This window comes from Cardiocondyla obscurior, linkage group LG12 (assembly GCF_019399895.1).
Source record: "Cardiocondyla obscurior isolate alpha-2009 linkage group LG12, Cobs3.1, whole genome shotgun sequence".
Classification (NCBI taxonomy): domain Eukaryota; kingdom Metazoa; phylum Arthropoda; class Insecta; order Hymenoptera; family Formicidae; genus Cardiocondyla; species Cardiocondyla obscurior.
In genome coordinates, this window is record NC_091875.1 from 4778721 (window position 1) to 4798651 (window position 19931).

Sequence of the window (19931 nt, forward strand, 5' to 3'; positions counted from 1 at the left end):
TTCTTATAAATAATTATCATAAAATTATCGTTTTATTTTAGTACAATCTTTATCTAATAATATTTCCCTTTGTTCAGTATTACAATGCTCTAACACATACTTTTTGGGGTTGATCATATGAAAAGGGTGGACTTTTTTTTTCATCCAAGGATGAAAAAGGGTGAAGAAGGGTTGAGAAAAAAATAGTTAAAAGGGATAACATTTTCGTTCTCTTCGTCTCACTGAGATAATATTCTAGAAGCAGTATTCCAATAAAAAGTAAGCAGTAATTTTAATATTGCAATTATAGAGAGTTTAACTATAAAAAAAAAATATATATGTAATAAATACTTAAACAGAATATTTATGAGAAAATACAAAAAGCAAATATGTATTCAGAGTTACATATACATTTATTTTTGTAGATAAAGACTGATCATATTTAAATATAACATTGTAAAAAGTTTTTGAGTGTCTACTTTCAGAAAATTAGAAGTAATTTTCAGAGATATAAACATAGATGCATGATCCATACATATAAATATGCTAGGAAATTAAATAAAATGAAATATTATCCCTATCACTGAAACAGTCTCACTCTGCAAGTTATCACCAAGTAATTTTTGATATGTAGTGTATACACTTGAAAATATTCTTTCATCACTTCTAAAACCACACTCCTAAAACGACTACAAGCCCTGACGTGCATCAGACAACTACCTAACAGAAACACTACGAAGTAGAGCTGACAAAAGCTTGCGGCGAACTGAGCTACCCTTTCCATGCAGAGTAGCCTGCGGGGTAGATCCCACACGATCCTACCCAATCACAGGCTGCTCCCAACCAACCCCCAGGAGTTTATCCTCCGTAAGGTACGCTGGAAAGGGACAGCCAGCAGCAGTATCTGGGATACCGAGCATGCTCGGACGGAGCAGTCAAAATGCTATGTATCGTATCCTATCAATTCTAACAGAAAGCAAGAGAAGATATTGTCCAACATAATACTTATGCACTACAAGTTGATAAATGTCTCATTAGTATCTGACTTAATTACAGTATTAATGAATCTTAGCCTAACTTAGATAAGAATACTTATATGCTATGTTTGTAACATTTATTTGAATAAAAACTATGAAAACCTTAGCATACAAACAGCAGACTTTTGGAAAAAAAACTAGTCAATACTTCTACTGCTGCATCACCCTTTTTTTAGCAGCTACCCCTTTTTATGGGGAAAGGGGTGCCTGTACCCCTTTCAAAGGGGTTAAAATATAAAAGAGAGGGGTCTGTAATGTAGCATCACAAAGATTTTCTAACGCTGAATCGAACGATGAATTGAATAATAGCAGTCACACAGCTATTTGTACTGTTATTTTTTTTTTTTTTTTTTTATTCACGAACATTTAGTACTTTTGTGTTCAATTTTTGAATTTGTTAAAATGTAATTCTGAATTGTAAGAAATATAATTTTCCTCGATATTAATTTTTCGTGATTAAATAACACTTAAATAACATTTAATGCGATGCACAATCACAAAATCAATCGCAAAAAGACATATATTTCCTGGACGACGCTTTATAACCTAAATTCAAATATTTCCTTCTCGTTTAACAAAAATTATAAATATATATAACATAAAAATGTTTGAAAGAGATATAATTAATTAAAAAAAGAAAGAACCTATTTATACCTTTAGCGACATTATACTTTATAGTCTTTATACAGTAAACAACGAGATATTTTTAAATCACGTTCACGTGCTCCGATTAAAGTTCCAGGCAGAAGACTTTCTTATCTACAAAACGCAAGCGCGATGCTCCGAGTTTCACGAGTTTACCGCAGTTCGCGACAGTGAATATGTTCTTCAGCTGGATCGAACTGAACTCCGAGTGCAAAGAGTAAATGTACAGTCATGTAGAGTACGTAATTTTGGTTATGTCGCGTTTATTTCGTTAACAATATCAGAAACAGGGCCAGACATCACCGAAAAATGACACTGTATCACTTCGGAAATTGCCTAGCACTAGTATACGTGCCGTATTATTTAACCTACAAATATTCCGGCCTGTAAGTATTGGAGAAACGTCGTTTATCGCTCTAATCCGGTTCGTATAACGAGAGAAAAATGTATACATATATCTATTTGCAGGTCAGAGTACGGTGCTTTCTGGAAATGCATCCAGGCCGGTGGTATTTACATATTCACGCAGCTCGTAAAAATGCTCGCGCTCGCGACGTTTTTTCCAACCGCCGACAGCTTGGGTGAAGAAGGTTTTGATGTATTTGGAGTAAGCACCAAATGGATTTTCAAAAATTTTTTCCCTCACATTCGCGCATGCATTACAACTCTATTACTTACGAAATGAATCTCATTATAACCGTTGTTTAATTTTTTTTCCTTTTTTTTAATTACTTAAAGTATCATATAGCTTTATACACGTTTGTAAATTAAAAAATATGTTTCAGGAATTTTTAAAGTCGTCTATCGACCTAGCGGATTTGGTAGGAATTTTATTGGTACTAAATAGTATACCTGGCAAAGGCCACGCGAAGGTATTGACTGCTGGCATAGGATGGGCAGGAGCTGAAGTGCTCCTCACTAGATTTCTATTGCTCTGGGTTGGAGCACGCGGTGCTGAATTCGATTGGAAGTATATTCAAAAGAGTCTCGAGTCAAACATTAATTTGGTGAGAATCTACCTTATTTATATTTCATAGAGAAAACCGACGCATATTCAAGATAACTTATGTAACTTGTTTGTAATAGGTTCAACACATAACAAGCGCAACGTTAGTTTGGTTGTGGTCCAGACACGATTTACGACGTGGTTTAGTTCCTATTGTTATTGCTATGCTCGTACTCACAGTGTACAGACCGCTCATACTAGATTTTCTTTCGTCGATTTTATTAGCCGGCCCATGGTCAACACTTATTATTAAAGCAATCACTACTTTCTTTATTGGCGCAACAACATTGCATATTTATGCAGGTCTTGCGCATTCAATTGGAATTTTTTAAGCATTACATAAATTAATGTACATATTTATTACATATGTACATAATGTACAGTCATATTGACCAATGTCTCCCATTTTTCAATAATTTAATTGTACATTAGGCAATAAATGCGTTATGCTAATTTTTATATTGTATTATCACTATCTGTATGACGTTATATTAATAAGTTTCATAATTTAAAAATATTTATAATATTAAATATTATAAATTAAATTCGGCAACAATAACTTGAGAACAATATTTTAAAGCTGATTATAATTTTCAAATTATACTTATCAAAAAAGGAATAAGTTAACGGATGTTAGAGATATTGCTTTAATCAATTTTTTAATTAAAATTATGAAAAAAATCAAGTATAAAAAATATTTTCGAATTATTAAAAAGCATTTGTAGTTATATTTTTTTTCTCTGTTCTTTGGAGAACAATGACCGAATGATTTTTGCCGTCTTATTTTATCTTTTGCCTAAAGACTTCACTCTATTACGGTTAATGGACGTTAGTGATCACAGGCCTGTATGTACAACAAATATTCGTGGTAGCAGCGTTAGTTGTTTTTAATTTGAAGTTAAGCCAAAGGTAAAAAGAAACATACTGTTTCTTTGATTTGAATATAAATATCTTTTTTTTTTTTTCTTTTTTTTAAAGCAGCCTTATTCTACTTAACCATTTCTTATTAATTATATGAATCCTTCTAGTTTTAATATCTGATTATTACATATCCATTTCATGTTCAAAATACATAATAAATAAAAAAATTAATTAATTAATCGATATAATTAAATAGTTTATAATACTTCATACGTAATTCAAGTAAGTTGAATTCAACGAAGAGGTTTTTTATGTAATTGTAATTCTGTAGGATATAACAATGGATTAATTGCTCTGACTCTCGGGAATATAAAAACTATAGTATTTTTCCGCTTACGTTGTTAATGTCTGATTCATCTTTGGGGAAAAGTGCAAAGAATTTCCGTTGCTGTCATCGCTTGTGAAATTTATTATAGGCATGTTAAAAGTATATGAAACTCTCTTTGTTTTATTCATATGTCTAAATAACGATTTATGATAGTTTTCTTTTGTTTTATTTTATGTTAGATATGTGTATAATTTAAAAATCTGCTTAGGGATATAACAAATCTGTCTACAGACCTGCGAATTATCTTTCCAGTTAGCATTTGGCATCGTTGACAATGCAAGAATTCAAATTGACCATTAACTAATAACGCACATTATATCAATAAACTCTCATGAAAGTTGATGGGAATGCGTATACGTAACAAATAAAATTAGCTTCTCCTAAGATGCCGAACCGTTTATAAAATTTGATCGTAACTATCTAGAGATTATTTATATTAATTATATCTGTGCCGTATTGTTTTTCTTCCACAAAATTAAAATACAGCAACGGAGAAGGGGCAGGTTTTATTTAAAATTTTTCTGGATAGAATTTCTTAATTAAAATATTACATTTGTACACGTAGAAGACGTGACATTTCTGATGTAAATTTTCTGATACGCCGAACGATGTTGCTTTTAATAAAATCTCCTCGAAATAAGTTGACAACTTGCAGTTTTATAAATGTATTTTGTAACTTTACTAGATATGGGAGATACCAAGATGTATGACCTCTATCACGTAATCGAGAAGCGTGTATCACGTGTATATTCGTATGATATATTCCTTTATCATCGTTTTTCTTTATCGTCGTCTACTAAAAACTGGATACTTGACACTTACTTACGTAGGTATAATGAGAAAAATCCAACGGTTTTGCCATCATTATTTACGAGCGTCTTGCATAGCAAACAAGACATTTCCTCATTAATTAACTTTGTTATACTTTACGCAAAATTACGAAACCACGGCTGCTAAGCTTGAAAAATATGGAACAGGCGTACATGCGGTTTTCCCTCCCGATAATAATTTTTATAATAATAATTTTTAATCAAACTTGTCTTTGCCAACGTCTGTAATCTTTACATATTAATTCGTAATTATTATTTTACGAGCAACGCTCGTGATAGAATCTGCCATATGGTTTATGCCCTTATATTTTTCTTTTCATTTATGTCGCAAAGATATTCCCGAAAATAATAATGTATCTCTACGTTTATACGCGCGCATAAGTGCGCCTTTGACATATCATTATACTTTAATATCGCGTCCGCGCGGTTCGCGCGTAAAGAATTTTTTTTTATTGTTTATTTTTTTTTTTTATAAAAACCAATTTTCTTTAACTGACGTTATTTCGTCGCGTCACCGAAACAGGTTCCAAAGTTCACGTTTTGTCTATACTAAGTTGCTCCATATATTGGCGTGTACGTGATGTAACCCGGCAGGTCAGGACATTAATGATCCGGCGGCATCTCTTCATTTAACTCAATGACGCCGAATACAGAGGCGGATGGTCGTTTGCCAAACGATTACGTGAAAATAGGAAAAACAACCGTGGACTTTGGACGCGTGATTCGCCAAGAAAAATGCAAGCCGGTTTCATCGAGCGTAACGTATACAACGTACGATGCTAATCGAATATGTATTAGAGCCACGTCAATAATTAGATCGAGTCTACGTTATGGTTCGGCGCTGGAAGACAGAGAAAAACCAAAGGAGAAGAAAAAAAAAAAAGCGAAAAAGAAAAAGAAAACAAAAAAGAAATCGATAAAGAAAATCCTGTTGACACCCCCGAAAATCGTATTACCGCTAATAGAAAATTATTCTCGGGTCGCACCGAGCGGGAATCGATCAGCGAGATAATCGTAGAGAGCGCGGGATTGATTGAAAAGTGACGAAACTTTGTACCCTCCACAGATGATTGAATAAGACGGCCGATTTTTTTTACGCGCCCTCGGAAAAAGTAGACGACTCTCTCTCACACTTGTTGGCAATTTTTGACGCTGGATACCCGCGTCAATGAGACATACGTCTGTTCACCCATCGCGCGCAAGTTTATCCGATATGATAGTAGAGGGGCCAGGCGTTTCTCTATTGGCTCGCAGGTCGGAGTTGTTCGTTCGTGGGCTCTGGTCGATGCTGCTAAAAGCCTCGTTGGGACCAGACCTACTAGTAGTCGGAGAACCGAGGGAAGTACGTATCGACCGGTTGGCCCGGTCGCATCTACAAGACTAGCGCAGTTTCTATTCTCGTCCGTGCGGGCAGACTTGCATCAGCCGCGTGGTAAACTCGGAGTTCCCTGAAGAAGAGCCCGCCCAAGAAGCCTCCGAGGCTAGAGGACGTATCTGGACGCCGTCTGGTTGAACGCCTACATCGATAACGCATCGATCGGAGCCTCCGGGGGGATAAGGGAGCAGGGGACGGGAGAAAGAGAAATCGAAGTAGAGAAAGGGAGAATTAGAAGTCACGACGTCACGGTGGTGACCTCGGCTCGAATTCTTGAAGCTCTCGGGGACACAAAAGCGGTGCCGGTGAGATAACGGAGCCAAGGTGCCGTTATTACTATGTAAATTTTTAGCAGGCGGTATTTGTTTGCGCGCGCGCGCGCGCACACGACGTCGTCGACGGGCAACGGAATTAGCAGCTACGGCATCGGCATCGTCGTCGGCATCGGCTGGAGAAGAAGCGCCCGCGAGCGAAAGGGAAACGCGTGGCACGCCGCGAAGTAGAGATCTGATCTTTTCGCTGACAGCTTCGAAAGAAGCCCGCAAACTGGCTCCGGAAGTGAGGATCAAGCAAATTGGAATGAGGGAGGATTTGCTGTCAATAATACGGCACACGAGCAGCGACCACTTCTCGGAAGAGCTTTAGCCGGGAAGAGCTCCCGATCCAGGAGGTATAGACGCACCAAGCGGATACCGAGCCAGGCTGGAGCGGTGATTCGCGACTAGAGTATATTCGATAGAGTAGAGGTGGCTTTTGCTCGGTGGCGATTTTTTTTTCCTTTTTTTTTTCTTTTTTTTTCTCTCGTTTTTTTATCTGGAGCCAGCTAGCTCCAGGTCGGGCTTCCTTTTGCTTCGAGGATCCTCGGTATTGTTTCTTAACCGATCGTAATAACGTCGTCGTGAAATAATCAGAAGAGGCGGAAAGCGAGCGCCGAGTGCACCAGGAAGACCGGCCAGCTTCCCCGTGACACGGACACCTCGGTTATGCCCTGGGTCGCCGCATGTTTTGATCTACTGGCGGCTCCGTTACTGGGTTACTGTCTCACGATCAGAAAACTGGCCCTACAAGCCGGTCTCTTGCAGGAGAAAAAAAGCGATCTCGCCGTGAGGCAGACGTCTAGCACGGAAATACCCTTGAACGCCGACACCACGACCACCATGGCACCCAATGCGGAAGAGCGTCAAGGTAATGTCCCGTATGGGGTGAGTCGCTTACCGCCGAGGGGTGTAAGACATCCGCTTACGTAATATTGTATACGCCTTCTTTAACGCCGCTGCTTCTCGACACTTGCCTCGCACCCCGAAGATGCTTAACATCATTGAAACTTGCTAATTGTTTTTTTTTTCTTTGCGTGACGAAATACAATAAGATACATAAATTATCAGACAGCCGCCATTTAGTTGCATGGTAGCCCTCGGTTACATAATCGTTAGAAATCAAAGACTTGAAGCGTGTCCGTAGCCTCGACAGCCGAAACGTTATTTATTTTTATCTGTTTTACGTTTCATATATGTATATATATATATATTTTTTTTTTTTTTCTAGCTAACCGAATTTTTTAAATAGTAATAATTAAAACAAATTTTTTTTTTGTACATTGTGTCATTGTATGATGTAATTAACATAATTGTTTAATATTAATTTCAGTAATTAATTCAAGTAGCTTTTATCGTGTAACTTATGCATGTACATTTACTCGCTGCTCATTATTATAATCAACATTAGCTGATTTGGTTTGAATCATTTAACCATCGCATTTGCAAGTTGGCGAGTTTCTATTGTTATCTTTTTTTTTTTTTCTTAAACTTTATTTATAAAAAGTAAACGATTCTGAATACGTACATTGTGTATCCTTTAAGGATATGCAATTCAAACTTTTTAAATTTAATTTTTTATTGTGCTAGTCTGTTTTAATAAAATTCAAAGTAAGCGAAAAGTGAAAGGATAACAACGACTCGAGTATTGAGGTCGCCGGCTTTGCTCTTGCAATGTCCGTGTTTTGCTCATCGTATGTTGCGTTTATATACTTCTTCGCTCGTTATTTTTGGAACATAAAATTAATGGTAACAAACACGTTTTGTCTTTAAAGTGTGAAATTTAAAGTCGTATTGTACTGGATAGATAGCATGGTTGTGAAATTACGAAAGATAGCAATAAATGTGTAAATACGATCCATTTAATCGTCATCATTTTCATTACCTTTTACGCAACGACTTGAACAAATCACTGATACGTGAAAGAATAATTAATGTTTAGTTTTGCACAAATGAGTTATTTTTTTTTTCTTTTTCCTTCTTCGAAACGTGTTAATCTGAACTCAAGGGTGCGCAAGCACTTATTGTCTCGCTAGTACGTGCCTCACTTTTATTACAACATTCGCACTTTTATTTGCGACACGAGTCTCGTATTACGAACGTTATTGTCGCACATAGTATCGGATTCTTACATTTTCTCGGAATACAACTCTGTGAAACAATCGACATAACGTGGAAGGCAAAGTCGGATTACAATTAAAAGATGTTACAATCGTTTTATTTATATGTATAGATTGTATGAGAATGTAAGCGTTGATTAATTGGTAATTTCTCTTTGTTATACGCAAACGTCATGTCCTGCTTCGTGACATTCAGCTTTTACATTTAATTATGCTTTTAATTGAAATTATCACCCACCCGATGAAGATATGAATGCATATACATAATAAATATACATATATACATATGTATTGTTACGTAACGTAAAAGATAAACCGATACATATTCTGTGACGAAAAAATTTAAATTAATTTTTACGATATAAATAATTAACTTTATACCGTGTATAGTATATCAATTGAATTTGTTATCCGTACGTAAACTAAAATATATAACAACGTTTTTTCTTTTTTTTTTTCAAGATAAATAAAACACAGATTTGCATATTACTATATTTTTGCATTAAATTACACGGAAAGCGCGCCGCCGTTGAGAAACTTTATTATTTTTTTTTTCTTTTTCTCTTTAAAAGTCAAATATTATGTATCGGTAAACATTATCTGAAATGATAAATACCTATAAACCGACACGTATCTTATAAAATTTATCACGCCATTCTGGCATTGAGGTATCGATAGCTTATCGCTACGTCGTCAGAGACCAAAATTGTATTCGTGCTCTTATCTTTTACGTTCTGCAAGTTACGAGCGAATTTCGGAACTGTCACGACTTTTTACTGTTGCAAATTAATTCGGGAAATAAAAGATACCAAGAAATATTCATGTAATTAAGCACTGAAAAAATTATCATGAATATGCGTTACGAAATCACGCGGAATAATATAATTAAATGTTTAGAATTTATAATTGTTAATTAACAGTAAATATACACACATATATTTTACTTATGTTGCATATTAAAGAATTTTCAAGACACTTATTATATGACGATTACCAATTGAACAATAATAATAATAATAAATAGATCACATGTTACTTGTGTGATCCATATTTTTATCTATTGATAACGTGATTAGATAAATACGAAAGATTGTCATTATGCACATGTTACCATTTTGAACTTAGATAAGAGATGGAGAGATAAAAGTTTATCAGATATAATCATTTGTAATCCTTTATATTATTGGATTTTCTTTTCGAGCTCATTTCCGTTTCGCGGAATCGATAAGCCGTTTAAAAAATAGATAACTGTACGATTCAATTAATATGTTCGATAACTTAGTTATTTATATAGTAATACGCATATTTTTAAAAGGGGACAATTAAGTCTTTTTTTTTTTTTCATTTAAAATATACTGTATTTTAACTGTGCTTAAACGATAAATTGTTGTTAGCTTCGCAGCGCACGCAGAAGCCGAAACAAAGCCAGTGCACGCGCATTTACGAATCTAAATATAAAATCTGTCTCTAGTGGAACACAGGGAGCATCTTATATATTTCATTGGCCGCACATGCGGCGTCATCGTGTGCATTAAATTTGCACAGATTTGCTTAAGTTATCGATTTTCAATTTTTTAAATTTAATTTAATTTAATTTTTTTTTTTATCACCATTATTGTCGATCATAAATTCTTATATTTTCCCCAGACAATTTTGAAAGAGATAAGATAATGTACATACACGTGCTTCATTCGGAGTATGAATTAATTAAATATTGATATGGCGTATGAGAAACGATCATCGCTACATCACCAAATGATTTCTCTGTATATTACGATGTATATGTATACATATATGCAAAATTATTCCACGCTTTGCAATTTGAATGTATGATGTCCTTAGCTTTCGCGTCTTACTTAGCATTTTACGATTACTTATATCTAAGAAAAGCGGATTTTAGAACGTGCTACATCGCTGTAAGTCCAAAGTCTCGTTACCACCATGTATATATCGCTCTCACGTTACTACTGCTCATCCCCGACGTGTGTTCAGATATATTGCCAAAATATTCGTATAACAAAATACTGCGTTCAAAGAAGCTCTGACTAATAAATTATATTTAGTTATTATTCTGTACTTCTTAAAAATTCAATAGACGTCATTTCGAGACAAATGTCGGAGATAAAAAAAAAACGAGTAGACGTGCATTAATATTTTCGGTTAAACTGATTATTTTTTTTTTCTGAAAAATTAGACATTACGAAACGCGCGCATTATTTATTTACTCTTGCTTCTATTACCGTCGGGAAATATGCAACTCGAAATTCTCACTATCGATCAAGGATGGCGCTGATAACACCACCCATCGGTCACCATCCCGCTTGTTCCACAATCCGGTTACTTAACGCGGGCTTTCAGAGTCTCGATACCGAGTAATTTCGGAATTAATTATCCGGATTTATTATTGTGTTTACTTTTAATTTATCATCTACGTCGCGGATAAGGGGCATCAATAAACTCGGTTTCAACGCGGCTCTTTCAAGACAGTTTAACGAAAAAAAAAAAAAAAAAAAGAACATCTTTTCCACTTAGCACGTAAGTAAATACGTAAACACTAAATTAATTTCTTGCATTTATTCTATTTAGATCCCGGGAAAGAAAAGGTTGCGGGAAGAATCTCAGGAATGGCAAAGTCATCGCGTAAATTTGTCGGAGTAGTCGTGGCAACTTGCGGCTTACCGGCTCGCGGGAAAAGCCAGATTGCGCAGAGTCTCGCTCGCAGACTCATTTGGAACGGCGTGGCCGCAAAAGGTAAGCGGAAATTCAACGCGAAGCAAAGACGTTTAAAACTATTACCCGGATATAACGATTTATTACGGACGTTTAACTCTCGTTATCGACTAAACCTAGGATTTAAGTCGGGAAGATTTATAATCCGTTTCATCACTTTGTTTTACAGTGTTCCGTGTTAGCGAGTATCGGAGGAAGCGGTTTGAACCTCATATATCACAGGAATTTTTCCGGTCGGATAACGCAGCAAATAGCACGTTAATAGCTCTAGCTCAGAGAGACGCTATGCAGGATTGTGCCGCATGGCTCACGTCTGGAAGTTCCGTGGCTGTAAGTAATTTACGGGATTCGCCGTTACTTTGGGAGACTAGCATTCCCGATTTATTTTTTTATTTATAAAGTATCGCGCGTGGGGAAAAAAAATTGCACGACAATAAAAATTAAATCGTTATTTAGGTAGCTTTATAAAGCATCCGTATATCGCTGCACAGCTAATTCTCTCTCCCTGTATTAAGATCTTGGACTCTATGCTGACCACGCGAGCGCAACGCACGGAGGTCTACGATTACTTCTCCGGCCAACTGGGTTACCGCGTTCTTTTCATCGAATGCGTCTGCGACGACGCAGACGTCCTCGAGTACAATCAACAAGAAATCGTGAGACATTGCGCCGACTACGCGGGAATGGACCCTACTCTAGCCGCGGAAAATCTGCGTTCGAAAATTGCTTTCTACGACGCGCTGTACGAGCCTATGAACGATAGAACCTATCCCAGGATCAAGGTCGACACGTCGACCATGGACATCGAGACCTGCAAGGTGTCCGGTCACATTGAAACCAGCGTGCTCGGATACCTTGGCGATATCAGCCTGAAACCTCACACTCTTTATTTTTCAAGGGTAAGCGGCGACTTTTCATTATCGTCGTAGTAAAAAAAAAAATGCTGCTCCGTACGTTTCACTATCGGCGCCTACCTCGTTTCAGATTCTGTATCTTTAATCTCGTATTACGCATTTCAGCACGGCGAAAGCGAGTACAACGTGGTCGGTAAAATTGGCGGCGACGCGGTACTAAGCGCCAGAGGTGAACGTTACGCTCAAGCATTATCGAACAGATTCAACGCCATGCGCATTCCCGATCTTCGTGTTCTCACGAGCCGCCTCCGCAGAACGATTGCGACGGCAAGTGGTATCGAGGCACCTCAGGAGCACGTAGCCGCCTTGAACGAACTACACGCGGGGGTGTGCGAGGGCCTATCTTACGAAGAGATGCAGGAACATTATCCGCAGGTAACCGCGGATCGTTCTTTTAATGTTAAAAAAAAAAAAGAAAAAAAATTCGACGGGGAGAAATATTAATTGCAGATAAAAGTACATATGCAAATATCTAAATTATACATTAAATTTGAAACCACGTTTGAGGCAGTTATTTTTCTCAGAGATAGCTCCGTTGATTGCGGAGGAAATAATAACGTTAAGTTAAGGAGTAACGTTATGTCTAACATATATGTTTCACTTTGTATAGGAGTTTGCTTGGCGCGATCAAGACAAGCTTCGTTATCGCTATCCGTGGGGCGAGAGCTACATCGACGCAATGTTACGCGTCGAGCCGGTGATCGCAGAGCTACAGCGTTCCAACAACGTTCTCGTGATATCGCATCAGGCGATATTGCGCTGTATCATCGGATTTTTCCTCGATAAGAAGCCCGAGGAGCTCCCCTACATGGAGGTGCCGCTGCACACGATAATCCGCATCACCAGCCAGGGTTACAATTACAAGCTCGAGTTCTTTAAGTTGCCAATCGAGTGCGTAAATACGACTCGCGTGAAACCGAAAAACTGTAGCGCCGACCGTACCGCTGACGACGCTCTGCTTACGGTACCCGCACATTTCGATATACCGGACCCATGGAGAAACCCTGGCAACGGACCTACTCTCGTGCAGCAGCACTAAGATTTACGAATCTAACTGTTTTTGAAGTGACTTAAATCTCATTTTGAAACTAAAGTTTGATCCGTCAAAAGAGCAGTACAAAATCGATATACGTACGATTGTCGCGTGTGGTGTCAGACTATTTTACAAATCGGTGCAAGGAAAGAAAGTTAATTAGGCAATATCGTACGATTCTATAAATATTATTTACTGGAGGAATAAATAAAAATTTAAAATACGATCAAGAAGAAAACCAAACCACCGTTTTCAAGTTAAACTAAAATATTGCATTTAGTCTTTAAAGTTATGCGTGGAAAGATTAAATTAAAAAGCGCGTATTAATTCAGCTGATAAATTAACTGAAAATTGATTTATGTCACAAGTAAAACGAAGCATTCTTTGCTTGTACCAATAATTAGCTGTACACACGCGGGACTACGAGAAATTATTTACGTGCTTGTTCGTGCAATTCTCGAAATTATTGTTACTAGCGTGAAGGGAAATTAGTCACTCGTGTTATTGGTGTTCGTATAGTGGCAGATACATGAGACAATTTCGAATTAGCTTCCGCGTAGTATCTCGTGAAGGCATGATGCACGCATCGACTTAATTTACATGCAATCAAAATGCAAATGCAATAGAACTAAAGCCTGCCCTGGTTTCAGTTTCTTTTTTTTTTCTTTTTTTTTTACGTAATAGAGAAACGCACAGATTTTATAGCGTAAATGTCTTTGATACTTAGTCGGCATATAGGCCGACTTTGATAAGTAGGTCTATGATATCCGGTAGAACACCAAAAATATACACCATTTTGATAGCTAGCAATTGGAAGCCCATGACTAAAGCCCTCTACGTATCGCGTAGACTCATAGTTTTGTCGATAGTTTATAGTTTGTAGCATTGTTTGATTCATAGTAGTGCTCGTAGTAGCTCATAGATTAAGATATATTAATTGTTGTGTTGCGCATACTTAAAGATTTGTATATAAAACGGGAAATTCGCTGTCGAAAATTTTTTTGTGAAAGAAACAGAGTAGCGCGAAGATACTGTCATTATAGACGACGCTCGCAGAAATCAGATATGCTCTTTTGTATCTCAGCATTTTGTTTTAAATTATTCTTTCTCTTTCTCTCTCTCTTTCTCTCTCTCGAAGCATGTCGCAGAAAATTTTATTCTGTGCTGTGATCATTTTTATTAAACGGATAATGATCGATATTTTTTAACGTTTATTATATATTATATTTTATTGCCCGAATCATCAAAGTATGAAAATAATAAACACGTTCAGGTGTATGCGTGCTAATAATTTAATTAGAACTCGCATATATTGATTAATTTTCTGACGTTACGCCTTAATTATCCGGCCTTTTATATGATACGACGAAAACAAAAATTTATCTGGGTACTCTAAGACCTTATATTTTTATAAAAAAAAAAAAATCTAGATGATAGACGTAATTGTAGTTACTTTCTTTATAGGAAACTTAATTTGTTCTTTGACCAGCAATGCAATATGTTTATAATTATTCGTAACTTCTAATGACTTACAAATATGAGTTATTAATCAATATATCATTTTAGGTATAAGTATATTATAAAAAAAAAACTCTGCAACGAAATGGATGATCGAAAAGAATATTACCACAAAGTTCGCTTATTATCGTTATCAGAAACAAAGTAATTGGCTACAGCCGTTAGAAATTATGACTTATTATCTGCAAACAATGAAAACTAGAGCTATTATCTTAATAAACTTTTTATAAAATAAGTGTGATAATCGTTGCAATTACCAAGTACAATGGTAATTGCGACAATCATCATTTAAAGATGCAGTTAATAGATATTTTTATTCTTATTACTAAATCCTTTTGTTAAAACAAATTTTTCTGCTTGGTACGTATATTTGTAAATTACATTTGTTTAGATTTAGTATTATTATTGAGACTTAAAATATACATTTTTAACATATGTATGACGCAGAAAAATTGTGTTTAACTTTACGTGCATTTCGGATAATTTAAATCAACGGTTGTGTTAAATTTGTGAGGTAGAAATTTCGCTGAGTTTGCTATTCATTTTTCTTTTTTTTTTCTTTTTTTTAAATTAAAACATTAATCTAGCCGAACGAGGAAAACCTTACAATGTAACACGCATAAAATAATTCTTACGTATCATTAATCCATTGATATTTTGTTGTTGTATCTTACTAGAATAGTTTATTGTAAAAACACGCATAATATTCGTTTAGATTTAAACGCAAACTTTTTATGGTTCAGCGCGATGTTAAGTTATGGATCTGACATTCGCGCTTTCGAATATTAGTTCGATAATTCAGTTGCTTTAGGGAAATTAATCGTTACGTGTGCTACGTCTTCCTTTCAAATAACAAGTCGATCTAGTCGATCTTCCGATATTTCGACTGCTACACATTTCGTGACTTTACACGCTCGAATGCCGCGAGAGATGAATTATTATTTGTAACATGTATATTTAATGGTTAAGACATATTATTCATAGTTTGAAGATTTTAGAATTTTTTATTTGTACGGTCGAAATAAATTTTTTTTACAAAACTCGTTTCTATTTCTTGTTCTAATCCAACTTGTCAAGCATAATTATTAGGAAAAAGGAAGATTACACTCATAACTTTCTTAAAATTAAAGACCCATCGTATTATTAATATTATATATAAATCTAAATATATAAATATATGTCTATAAAAAAAAATTATGAATAAACGTTGTAAGAAAATCATTAAAATTATGACTAGCAAATTTCACATACATGACTAGACAGATTTCCACATGCATTGCAAGAACTGAATTCACCCAAGCGAAAAAAATTACTTTCCTGAAAGTAAAGTATTAATTTTTTAATTTATAACACTTGCGTAAAAACCTGAAAATATTTCGGCAATAAAAAGATTTTTTCTTTTAATCTAAAGACCTATTCAAAACGAAATAAATAAGTACGAATTTTTCATCTTTATCACAAATTAAGAAAATGCCAATGCTAATAAATAATGAGGTATTTATAAGCATGTGTGCGTATTAAACTTTCATTAAAATACCAAAAATACGGCATGTGTTGGAGAATATCTGGAAATTTTGATTATCTCCGCTTAACCCATTTCTACTTGAACATGTCATACGCAGAATTAAATACCCGATCTCATTAATTTAGAAGTGTAATCCCTTTGTTTGGCAGCCAAGTGCAAATCCAAACTCCTCAACATCCTCACTCTAATTTCTTGCGCGTTTGCCTCCCGTTTGTGAAAATCACTCGTCAGAATTCCATTTTGCAAATGTAACGATTCGTTTCGTTGAAAATCATTGAGTTGAACCTTATTTAACGAGGACGATCTGCCTCGCGATTCTCGCATGATGGTTCTCATAAATTCAAGAGCCATTCTCCGACAAGTATCGAAACCTAGTAATTGTATCCTTTTACTATGAATAGCATCCATACGATGATTTTTCCAGCGTGTTTCTCGATCTACTACTTTAGTAAAAGAACTGGGCGTTCCAGGTAGATCTTGAAACACTTTGGTAAAAATTTCCTTTGTTATATCCTCGTCACTGCCCGACACATCTGTAAAAGTATTTTAATAACACAACGACTACTTAACTCGGCTTCATTTATCAGAGCTTACTATCGTAAATATTTTACCAAAGTATTTATAAAAAAATAAAACGCAATTAAAGAATTTAATTTTAAATTTATAAATTATAAAAAAAAAAATTGTCACGTCTCTGCGACGTTAATTTACCACGTTTAGAATCGATACATTTGGAATAATAAAACGAGTCATATTTTTGTCCCCGTACGTCATACGTCACAACATAGCGTCACGTCGCATAAAGAAGCCATGCGTAAATTTGATTGCTAAGATATTTTACGAACATGGTTTCCGCCTAGCTGCACACAGATTAACGTCATTCTATATAATTCATATACCACGTTAAACGAAATAAAACCAAGTAAAATGTAACATAAATGTCTTCGAGATATCAGAGATAACGATTAATACAAGTCTCATTTTCTATTCTATTCTTTCTACTCTCTCGGATCTTGCAAAAATTCTTGCCGATGATATCGAGTGTACAAGTTACGTAATGAACGAAGGAAAATAAGATACGCAAAAAGTTTTGCATTACCCTGATCGCTACCATTATCGATTTCACCATCGTATGTGCCGTCTCTGAGTTCTCGTTGTAATTCTAGGACTCTGGCTAAAGCCAACTGGAGATATTCTCTTGTATTTGGATCCTGCAGAAAGACGAGATACATGCTCACTTGAATATAAGTTTGATTTTTGCTCTTCGAATAAATTTTTACAATATTATTTCGGGTTTTTAAACCGTCGAGTAAATTTATTCGCTATAATTAATTAATTTAACGTACCGCGTATTCCTCGGTCCCCTTAGTCCTTTTAGCATCGTTGCCTACATCCTCTAAGCAAGGTGCCTGCATTAAATAACGTATTAAATAAAAAAAAAAAAAACTCTTTAATAATCCTGTATAATTTTTAACGTATATGTTACAAATTCGTCTTATTAAAGATATATTAGATAGATTGTTTCAGCAAGGCAGCGGAAGAATCAATTAATGGGATCAACCAACGTGACTTTGTTAAGCTTTATGCTTTACTTAACTGCAACGCGTATGTTACGTATAAACATTAAACTAAGTTTTAGGAGAGTATATTTAAAGAGGACAACATATTCTTGGCAAATGACGTTCCCGAAAGATGACACACTAATGAAACTCGAAACTAAACTCACTCAAGTGATGTGAGAAGACAGGTAAAGTGATACAATAATGTTTACAGAGTCTCTGATTGTTGGCAACATATAAGTTATTGCACAAAATGACAATTACGTTATACAATCGTGCTAAAAATGTTACTTCTCTTTATTTCGGTCGATCAATCTTTCTTTCTTTTTTTTTGTACGAACAAAAAAATTTGTCTTATTGAAACAATCTAATACGTAACAAAATTATTTTATGTACATTCTGTGTTATTTTACAAAAATATATTTTTATTATTAATATCTTACCGATGAATATCTCTTCATTGCGATCCGACTCAGCGTGTGTTCATATACAATTTAATAAATCTGAAACTGTTTTTTTTTTAACTTTATGAATAACGAGTGTCGACGAAGACCTCGAAAATTTATATAGAGAGAAATAACGCTTAATACATCAACATTCTCCTCGAATTAAATCTCTTTTGCTCTATGTATACTAAAAATTATAACTTAATTTTTTTTTATTTAACATTTATTTTTTATATAATTTTTCGAAGTGGTGGAGAACGACCGAGTGTCGTTCGCTTCGCGAACGAAAGGCACGCGAAGGTAGAAAGCGATGTTACGTGGTGTCGACGATGACGTAGACGTTGATATCGTAGACGTCATATAGAAATCTAGCGCATGTATTAATAACTGGATTGTACATTGTATGTTGATAATACATTATGAACGTAACTTGAGATAATTAATCATTTACATCCGTATAATATTCGTGAGCTATATTCAAAACCGTTTCCGTCAATTAAGGGTGAGTCAAGTTAATTACTAGATATTCTCCAATTTATCGCGGTATTGTGTTAATTAACGTTTCAAATGTGTTGCTTTGCTATAAGATTTAAAGAAAAAAAAAAAAAAAGTGTGATGTACTCCGTCAAATTTGTACGCAATGCACGCAAATATTACTTTGATCTTGCTAATGAAATTAACATATAAACGCGCGCACATGTAATGTTTGATGTAACAAGAGCTACAAAGGTGGTATCTGTTTGAATAGTCGTCTTACTATGTCATCGTCTGGAAGTAATGATACCTCGTGTTACTTACGCGCTTCTGCCTTCGAGTAGAAACGTTCGCTTCTACTAGTTCGTCCCTTAACTTAGGATCGGTTATCCGTTGTATCGGCTTCGTTATTTGGCTTTGCCGGGATTTCGAGAGGTTTCCTTGCGCTTACAAGCACACTAATCGCTCCTTTGTGCAGCGCAACGTTTCTCCGGTAAATCTTAGAAAAAAAATTTCTTTTTCGCGTTCTTTTTCACGCGAGTAAAAAAAAGGAAAAAAAATTTAAAACACACCCGTTATTATATAGTTACGTGTTGCGGCAAACTGGCTAATACGGAGAACCGTTAACTAACGTCGACCGTCGCGTACTACCAACCCCCTCATTTTCACGACCGTTGTCGAAGTAGAGAACCCGAGGGAGAAGGGGGCACGCGAGGGAGTCTGTCTATCACCGGCCCCCCTTCGAAATCCGGCTGTTCAACCGTCGCATTAAAGTCGAAACGAGTGGCAGATGCAAGGCACCCCCTGTTGGCCCCGTCCTCCTCTCTCACCCCCTTGCGCGTGCCCCGCTGAAAGGAACGGACGGCTGGCACGTGCGAGTGGATACGTTTGCACGCGCATCGACAGCTCGCGCATCGATTATTCTTACTCGGCTTGGAAAATTAAGTCCGGATGATCTTTGCACGTTCTCATAAAATTTATTTACGCAACGGGGAAAACAGGGAATATTGTTTCTACATTAAATTATATAGAGCGAGTAACTCGAACCTGAAAAAGAGACCGTGTTAACTATGTACAAAATACCCTGCAATTGAGTCTTATCTTATCGTAACTGTTTCAGACGTTAACGAATTTTTTCTCTTATTTCTTTTTCTTTTCTTTTTTTTTTTTTTTTTTT

At 35.7% G+C, this 19931-nt stretch overlaps 4 protein-coding genes across 4 annotated transcripts in view; 2 read left to right on the plus strand and 2 right to left on the minus strand.

Moving 5' to 3' along the window:
* Window positions 1–19931, minus strand: part of LOC139107161 (zinc finger protein 90) — a 124006-nt gene that overhangs the window by 52715 nt on the left and 51360 nt on the right. The gene's annotated exons all lie outside the window — the stretch shown is intronic.
* On the plus strand, window positions 1771–3120 carry LOC139107158 (BOS complex subunit TMEM147). The gene is made up of 4 exons (XM_070664506.1): window positions 1771–2047; window positions 2130–2268; window positions 2447–2668; window positions 2748–3120. Exons 1-4 carry the CDS (start codon window positions 1971–1973, stop codon window positions 2997–2999), a joined length of 690 nt encoding a protein of 229 aa, XP_070520607.1. The 5' UTR covers window positions 1771–1970; the 3' UTR covers window positions 3000–3120.
* Window positions 6077–15790, plus strand: LOC139107155 (6-phosphofructo-2-kinase/fructose-2,6-bisphosphatase). The gene is made up of 6 exons (XM_070664501.1): window positions 6077–7306; window positions 11142–11306; window positions 11455–11615; window positions 11801–12184; window positions 12305–12574; window positions 12810–15790. Exons 1-6 carry the CDS (start codon window positions 7105–7107, stop codon window positions 13236–13238), a joined length of 1611 nt encoding a protein of 536 aa, XP_070520602.1. The 5' UTR covers window positions 6077–7104; the 3' UTR covers window positions 13239–15790.
* On the minus strand, window positions 13547–19919 carry LOC139107159 (uncharacterized). Its single transcript, XM_070664507.1, has 4 exons — window positions 18278–19919; window positions 17622–17684; window positions 17375–17486; window positions 13547–16808 (listed from the first exon to the last, which is right to left on the minus strand). The coding sequence occupies exons 1-4, from the start codon at window positions 18293–18295 to the stop codon at window positions 16375–16377; spliced, it is 627 nt and encodes a 208-aa protein (XP_070520608.1). The 5' UTR covers window positions 18296–19919; the 3' UTR covers window positions 13547–16374.